Genomic DNA, 8,096 nt, shown 5'->3' on the forward strand with positions numbered 1-8,096 from the left:
AATAATCTTATAAATTTCTTAATTATAATTAAACAATAAACTGACTAATGAGGGATAAATTATCAATTAATTAAAATATATAGATAACGGATGACCCTGATTTGATATTTAAATCCCGCCTATCCCTTCCCTTTATCCAAAAAAAAATAAATCGCGCGTTCCAAGAAAAGGGTTGTGCGATATTAAACCCTTGAAAAACCCTCACTCGCTATTTCTCTCTGCCAAACTCATTTGTCTTTTTCTTCCTCTTCTTGTACCCCCATCACAAACCCTAAAAACCTAGATCTATACATTCCTGCGCTTTAAACCTTCTCACAATCTCTCTACGAAATGGAAGACAAAATGATCACAAAACCCCTAAAAACCTGAATTTATACATTCCTGCGCTTTAAATTTCTTACAATCTCTCTACGAAGTCCAAGACAAAATGATCGCAAAACCCCTAAAAACCTAAATCTATACATTCGTGCGCTTTAAATCTTCTCGCTATCGCTTTACAAAGTCGAAAATAAAAAGGTACTTTACTTTCGTTTTGATCTTTTAAACCAAAGTTCCCGAAATCTTATGTTTTTACGAGTTTTTGATTTGAAAATTTTATCAGCTACATTGGTGTTATATTCTTACAGAAATCGAATTCATGGATAGTGTTACTTTGTTTGATATAAGTATGGGAGAATCGGCAGTACTAAGTAAAGTTCGTATTGATTTTAGTCGTAAACTTCTAGATAGATAGTTATTATGGAGTTTGGGGCAACCGTCGTATTATAGCTAGGCGGTTTGAAACTCCCGAAGATGCTGCAGAACAAGCTTTTGTAGGGGTAGATTGCCGCCACGTTTTAGGTTATCTTGGAGAATTTAGGCTTTCAGGAATATTCAAGGGTGTCCATAACCCATTGTTTCATATTTTTGAATCTTATATATGCACGCTGAGGGAACTCTTGAGTGGAAAATATGAAGGGAAAGGGGCTGATGGAACGAAGGAAATGGATGTACTGAGACTATTTGAGATGCTCAGAGATGGTCGTATAAAGATAGATTTCATAGAAATACTCAGGTAAGAGTTTTTTTTGTGTTTTTTTTTAACTATTTTTGTTTAAAAATCGATTATAATTCCTTTTGTTAGAGAATGATAAACCATTCTATTGCTGACATGTGCCAGTTATTCCGTGGTCAAATAATAGTTTAATGTTAGCTAATAGTACATGTTAGTCTATTATGATGTAAGATTGTATTCTACTTCTCTGTGTCGTTGTCTCTAGCTATAAGTAGCCGTGTACTGTTCTATATCGAGTCAGAAAGAAACCCAAAGGATATCAGTGCAAAGTTCAACAACTTGTAAAGCTCTTCTCACATGGTATCGGACCAGTAAATCTTTCTTCTTTGCAATGGAAACCTCCAACACTTCAACACCTACTCATATCTCTCTTACATTCAAACCTACTACCAAAGTATCTTCTACAAATTATGCTTTGTGGAAATCTCAAATAGTTCCTTTATTAAGAAGTTATAATCTGTTCCGATTTGTTGGTGAAAGTTTTCAATGTCCGGTCATGTACTTATGGCGATCTGCTGCTCCGGCCACACTATTATCTGCTAGTACTTCTGATACTTCATCTACAGATGCTGATGCTTCAGATTTGGGTAAATCAAGATCAAGCTATTCTTTCATGGTTATTTGCTGCTTTAACACAATGTCATTCTCAGGTGCTTGATTGCACTCTCTCTCATGAAGTATGGACAAGATTGAAAAATAACTACAATGCCACAACTAAATCTTATCTGTTGCAGTTAAAAACATATCTAATTCAACTCAAGAAAGGACCTGAATCCATGCTACCTCTGAAATTTCAATGATCCAAGCTTACCATACTGCTTCTGATGGTTACCATGATACATTTCATGAGTTTTGGTGTGTAGAGCATGAGGCATTTGCTGTTCACAATGATGAAGCCTCATCAGCTAATACTGCTTGGGTACTGGATTCTGGTGCAACACATCACTCGCCTCTGACTTGTCAAATCTTAAGCTTCATTCTGAATATCAAGGAACAGATCAAGTCGTGTTGGAAATGGCTCAGGTGACATGTTAAGGATGGCCGCTATCATCTTGACTTTGCTGCTGCTCAACTGAAGCAGGCCTTCTCCTCATCAGCAACTGTTGTTTCTTCACGGCACAGTAAACTTGGTCACCCTGCTTTTCATACTCTAAAGCATTTTTTGTCTTCTGTAGATGAGTCTATTTGTCAGCATTTGTCTTCTGCTGTTTGTTTAGATTGTCAGGTAGCTTGGAGCCATGCTCTACCTTTTTTATCTGTATCGGAAAATAATGTTCAGCCCTCTGGATTTAATCCACTCAGATGTATGGGTATCTCCCATTGTTCAGTTAATGGATTCAAATATTATGTTTGGCTTATTGATTCATATAGCAGGTTTACTTGGTTATATACTTTGACATATAAATCTGAAGTTTTGCCCACTTTCATCAAGTTCAAAGCCTATGTTGAGAATTTGCTTTCTAGAAGAATCAAACTTATAGTCTGATTGGGGAGGTGAATACATGTCAGTTTCTTCCTATTTAACTGTGGTCTCTTCAGCTGCAAGCCTATTCTGATGCTGATTGGGCTGGAGATCTCTTGGACAGAAGATATTTCTTGGTGATCTAGAAAGCAGAAGTCAGATTCTCATTCAAGTAATGGAGCCGAGTATCGTGCATTAGCTGATGCTACATCTGAACTGGTTTTGGTTTTCTTTCTCCTCGTGTACCAGTGTTATGGTGTGACAATATTCGGGGCTACTTATCTTACTGCAAATCCTATTTTTGACAATACCACAAAGCATATTGAAATTGCTTTTCATTATGTCTGAGAACTTTTGCTGCAGAGAAGCTAGATGTCAGATTTCTTCTACTCAAGACCAGATTGCTGATATATTTACAAGACGGGCAGTCTACTTCTCGTTTTTCTTTCCTTAGATTCAAGCTCAATGGGGGTGTTAGAGAATCATCATAACTGATCATTCTCTTGCTGACATGTGCCAGTTATTCTGTGGTCAGATAGAAGTGCATGTTAGCTTGTAACACATGTTAGTCTATTATGGTGTAACATAGAATTCTTTTTCTCTGTGTCGGTTGTCTCTATCTATAGCAGCTGAGTACTATTTTGTATCGAGACAGAAAGAAACGCAAAAGAAAAGTTCAACAACTTGTAAAGCTTGATTTTAACTTTTTTTGTTGCAACTTTTTGTTTTGTTTTGCAGATATATCATATTAGCATTGGAAGAATTGAAACATATGGATGGGGTTAAATTCCACGGAAGCTTGTCAGTGGACACTGTCGGGATACTCATTACCAAAACCGGAAAAATTCATGTGAAGGTTTTTGGCGTCAGCTACAAGACACCAGGTCTATCTGCACAAGATGGTAAGAGTCTATTTTTAGCATACAACAGTGGTAAACGCTGTTCGGCTGTCTAGGATACTTGATATGGTACCATTTTCTTTCGTTAGTACTTAGCTGCTTTTTGATTGATTGATTGATTGTTATTTTGAACATCTATTTTGATTGATTGTTGTTTAGAACAAGGTCTGTTCTGTTTGTTTGTATAATGTTCAGATTTTGATAGTCATAGTTATGTTTTTTTTTTTGTTTGCTGCAGTTTATATCCCTGCATGTTGTTGAGCCTGGTGGTGTTCTTTTTATTCCTTCATGAAAATTATTGGCTGATTCTAGATATGAGGTTTTTAGATTTTTGCCTAGTATTCAAGATTTATTATGGGTGCATAGTATGAATCGATTGGTTAACCATTTCAAATTGATGTTTGCAAAACTTGCACAAAGATATATTTATGCAACTGCAACAGTAAACTTTGAGAGTGAGTTTCTTGCAGGTGTGTTGGCTCGTCAATGCTCACATCTGTTCCATTCGGTATTGCACAATATGTGAAATGATGCTAAGCTTAATACTAGTATATCAATGTGTTAAGATTAATACAGTGTTTGACAAGGTGACAAGCCTAGGTATATCAATGTGTACTCTCGTTGGAGGGTGAAGTTCATATCCACTGCTGTCACCTGTACATATATACCCTATACAATACATTCTGTACATATATACCCTATACAATACATTTTTATCCTCTCTCCCCGTCTGATAATACTAGAAGTGCCTGAGTTTTTCTTAGCTTAACTGTTTTACCCATAAGAATAGTAGTCCTAAATGCAAGGCAGAATTCCAGTACTTTACCTTAAAGCTAAAATGAAAATCCATTGTCGAACCTTGATCTTATTTGGGTTCTAGTTATAGACATTCTATGACTAGACATTGTCTGACTAGTGTGGTGTCTGTAAATTGTATGGAGTCCAATAGTTGAGATTCATGCACCAAAAATCCAATGGGAGTAGTCAAGTCTCTTTCTCAAGATATATGGGAGTAGTCAAGTCTCTTCTTTGGCTAACTTGTCCCTTGGCATATTAGGATTAGAATTTTGTGGTGGTAGTTTTTTCGTTCTTTGCTATTCCTTGTTTTTTTTTTTTTTTTTAAAAAAAAGGTAACGACTGGAGAGACAGCTCCTTACAGATTTTAGTTTTCTTTTGGGAGGTTTTGGGTTTACTTATGAGATCTCCATGTTCTAAGTTTTTGTCTCCCCCTTATTTCTTTTGCTTCAGCTTTATGGCTTTCTTGTTTTAATTTTGCAGATTTCGTCGCCTTAGGAAGCTTAATCAAAGAATGTTTCCAACTCTCCAACTTTCCTATAGTAGATCATGTTGAAGCTCATGACTTCACAGAGAGGTTGAACATTGGAAATGCTCTTCCTATGCATGCTGTTAGTTTATGGACCCATTATGAGCAAAATCCTTCTCATTTACTGCGCCATCCCCTCTTTTGGAGTGGTGCGATGTGCTTGGAATTTGTCAAGAGGCTAGGTGGCTTGCTGATGTCGATAGCAGGGCGAACCAAAGCTGCCACATTTCGAAACACATTCAGAACCGCCATGGATATTCCTATTAATAATTGGCAAGCATCAGTCGATTCCAATACACAAACACATATTGGTAAGAAAACGTATGGCACCTTCGATTGTTTGTCATCCACAGATTTACTTAAGATGATGCGTCACAAGAGAATTCATTTTCTAGAGCTCCAAACAGTTGATCAGGTTAGTTTTGATAGGATTCTCAGAGATTATTCTTTTTTTTTTTTTTTTTTTTTTTTTTAAAAATTGCAATTATTGCTTTATCAAAAATTTACCCCTTATTGTGATTATATTTATATTTTGTTTTATTAGTCCTTTTACGGGATGCTACCTGAAGCATTCTATGAGCATTTTAGAAGCGATTATCCTGATTTGTTAATGAGAGCTTACAATGCATTGGAGCAATACATAGCATTGTTGCCTGACCTTCCTAATGGATACTTTGATGACCTACTTCTCAGATGATGTGAGGTAAGCATATTTCCTACTTTTGATGGTCACACTGGTTTTGGAACCCATCCACATGATGGAGCTGTTCTGATTTCTATCCTCTTGTTTCTTACAGGGAGGTTCCTTGGACAGATAATGATGGAGATACCTTTTTTTTGGGGGAAGAAGTTTTTAATGAATGTATTAAGAAGTCAAGAAACGCGAATTGGAATTAGATAGATAAATTCTCTTTGTTCTTCTTTGGTGGATTGGTTTTCTTTCGTCTAAAATGGTTATTGTGTATAGTGAAGTATGATATATTATATCTCTTCTGAAGAAAGACTGATACTTCGGAAAACATCTTCTTTCCTTTTATTACACACTACTTACATTATATCACTGCTGCATAGCTCAACACTTTCTTGTATTCACGGAGAGTGCATTGAATGTGCATGTCATCTCAGTGATCTTACATTTACAAGTTCTTTGTTGCTATTCAGACTGCATAAGATTGTCACACTCGAGATAATTTATAAGAGTAACAAAAGGAATAATTACTCGATCATTGGTTTAAGCCATTAATTAGCTAAGATGTGTAAATTTTCACCATTAAAATCTTTTCATTTTCGTATAAATTTGGACCAATCTGTCTTGGCATATATATTAACGAAAGAAATGAGAAAACAAAGATTAGCAACATGTTACAAACATATACAGCACATTCAGCAGTATGGATTTGGTGTTCAGTCTTAAATCCATTTTCCTCTTTAATACTCGTATTATGTACAGCTCTACTCTAGCACCGAATTTTCTATTTTTCTAGTACCAGAGCTGGATTCAAACTATTGAGCTCTTTGGAATACAAATCCGCCGAGCTTTCAGATGAGGGTTTATATTCTGTTTATGCATGTAGTTCCAGGGGTCAGTCAGCGAGCCTCTTCAATCAAAACAAATCAGAAAACTAGTCAAAAATCTTCCCCATGTAGTGATCTGAATAAGTTGATGATTGAAAATGTTAATGAAGAAGATAATATTGTGTGAGAAAGAAGCTGAAAGGGAAAATCAATCATGCACAAGAATGTCACCATTTTTGGTACAATCTAGTGAAGCATTGCTCAGGTTGAGCATGCTGTGTTGCATCGTTTGATGCATTTGAATGTGGCTTGAGCAATAGCTCAGGTGTACTTTCAGTCAGTTGAGTCAGATGTCGGACTTGGATTTGACTCTATCTGACTCAGAAAGTCTGACTGAGTTGATTCAGTCTAAATCGGCGTTGACTCCCTGATTCACTAAGTTGACCTTGACTTCGACTTGACCATTGACTCATCAACCAGTTGACCTGACTTGACCAATTATGACCATTTGACCGGAACTTGACCTTGACGTTAACCGTTAGTCTGACCGTTAACCGAGTTGACCAGTGACATTTCCGGTCACCTATAGACTTTCCCGACCATTCTTCCCAAGTTGTTCATTCCCCAATTTCGACAGAGAACTTCCAATGGAGAAGTTGATAAAGAAAGAGGGGTACATTATTTATATGTCCTTATTTTTGACACCCAATAAATATTCTATCGAGATTGGGGTATATCCAAATTAACTAGGGTATACCCAATAAGATAAAAGATGGTCATTTTGAAGTAAAACCAAACCGCCCCTTAACCTTATATTTTCTAAATGGCTAATATGTCCTTGTTTAATTAACATTAAAAATTCTGATTAGCTTAATTAATTGAGTTTAGACTGATTAATTGAGTAGATTAAACTTATGAATTTAAGTTATGAAATTTTATTTTTGATTGAATTCATGTGGGAAGATTTTTGATGAAAAGAATTTTTTTCAACAAAAATGAAAACATACTACCCAAACACTTCTAAAAAGGAGATTGCAAAGATGATGTGTGAAATCATACTCAAAATTAAAGAAGAAATCAACGATTTCAGTTCTAAAACTATGAAAAGTCGCAGGGGTCAACGATGAAGAACATGTCGACAACTTATGGCCGGCAAGGTCTACGGATGAAGAACATGCCGACAACTTATGGCCCCGCAAGGTCTACGGATGAAGAACATGCCGACTCTATTATTTTTGTCGCACAGGAGGCTGTCGAAATGTTTCACCAGTCGGCATCTTATTGACTTTTTACCGTGCCGGCTACCTTGTTGTCGGCAAGGTCGTCAAAAAATATCTTGCCGACTATAGGATTGTTGACATACAGAGAAAGGTGTTGCAAATGCATGATAAGTCGGCAAGGTATTAATTTCATAACCTGCCGACTGAACTATAATCGGCAAGGTATAAGGATGCATATCGTGCCGACCCTGTAAAATGCTAATTTCAGAGATGAAAAGTCGGCAAGTTCGCCAAAAAAACACCCTGCCGGCTGAAACTGGTCGGCAAGTTCGATAAGCAAATACCCTGCCGGCTTTTGAATCATACAGGGTTTGAGATTGGGTATGATTTCATACCCAATATCAAACCGCGTATAAATGTATAAACGGTTTGAGATTGGGTATGAAATCATACCCAATCTCAAATCCCGTAGACAACTTTTTTTTTTTTTTTTTGGTTTCGTTTGATTTTTGATGGATTTTTGATTTCATCACATTTCGATTGAGTTTTGAAAAAAAATTTGAAAATTATTTGAGTCACAGTCGGCAAGGTATAGATAGTAAGGGGATTTGGTATTTTAGTA

At 36.4% G+C, this 8,096-nt stretch overlaps 1 protein-coding gene across 3 annotated transcripts; it reads left to right on the forward strand.

The window, feature by feature from the left end:
- The first annotated feature begins 207 nt into the window (after nucleotides 1-207).
- On the forward strand, nucleotides 208-5,929 carry LOC113312407 (serine/threonine-protein kinase/endoribonuclease IRE1-like). Of its 3 annotated transcripts, none has more exons than XM_026561160.1 (6): nucleotides 208-516; nucleotides 602-1,054; nucleotides 3,255-3,418; nucleotides 4,694-5,154; nucleotides 5,284-5,442; nucleotides 5,537-5,929. In XM_026561160.1, exons 2-5 carry the CDS (start codon nucleotides 984-986, stop codon nucleotides 5,434-5,436), a joined length of 849 nt encoding a protein of 282 aa, XP_026416945.1. In that variant the 5' UTR covers nucleotides 208-516; nucleotides 602-983; the 3' UTR covers nucleotides 5,437-5,442; nucleotides 5,537-5,929. The 3 variants fall into 3 exon arrangements, with proteins under 3 accessions (XP_026416945.1, XP_026416944.1, XP_026416942.1); XM_026561159.1 differs by having other exon boundaries at nucleotides 627-1,054; XM_026561157.1 differs by having other exon boundaries at nucleotides 208-1,054.
- Nucleotides 5,930-8,096: the final 2,167 nt, after the last annotated feature.

Source organism: Papaver somniferum, chromosome 9 (genome assembly GCF_003573695.1).
Source record: "Papaver somniferum cultivar HN1 chromosome 9, ASM357369v1, whole genome shotgun sequence".
Taxonomy (NCBI): domain Eukaryota; kingdom Viridiplantae; phylum Streptophyta; class Magnoliopsida; order Ranunculales; family Papaveraceae; genus Papaver; species Papaver somniferum.

Excerpts from the sequence above, each read along its gene's own strand:
- LOC113312407 (XM_026561157.1), top strand. The coding sequence starts at position 984 with ATGGATGTACTGAGACTATTTGAGATGCTCAGAGATGGTCGTATAAAG. Across the intron at positions 1,055-3,254 it reads GATTTCATAGAAATACTCAG|ATATATCATATTAGCATTGG; the intron begins GTAAGAGTTTTT and ends TTTGTTTTGCAG. Across the intron at positions 5,155-5,283 it reads AGCTCCAAACAGTTGATCAG|TCCTTTTACGGGATGCTACC; the intron begins GTTAGTTTTGAT and ends TTGTTTTATTAG.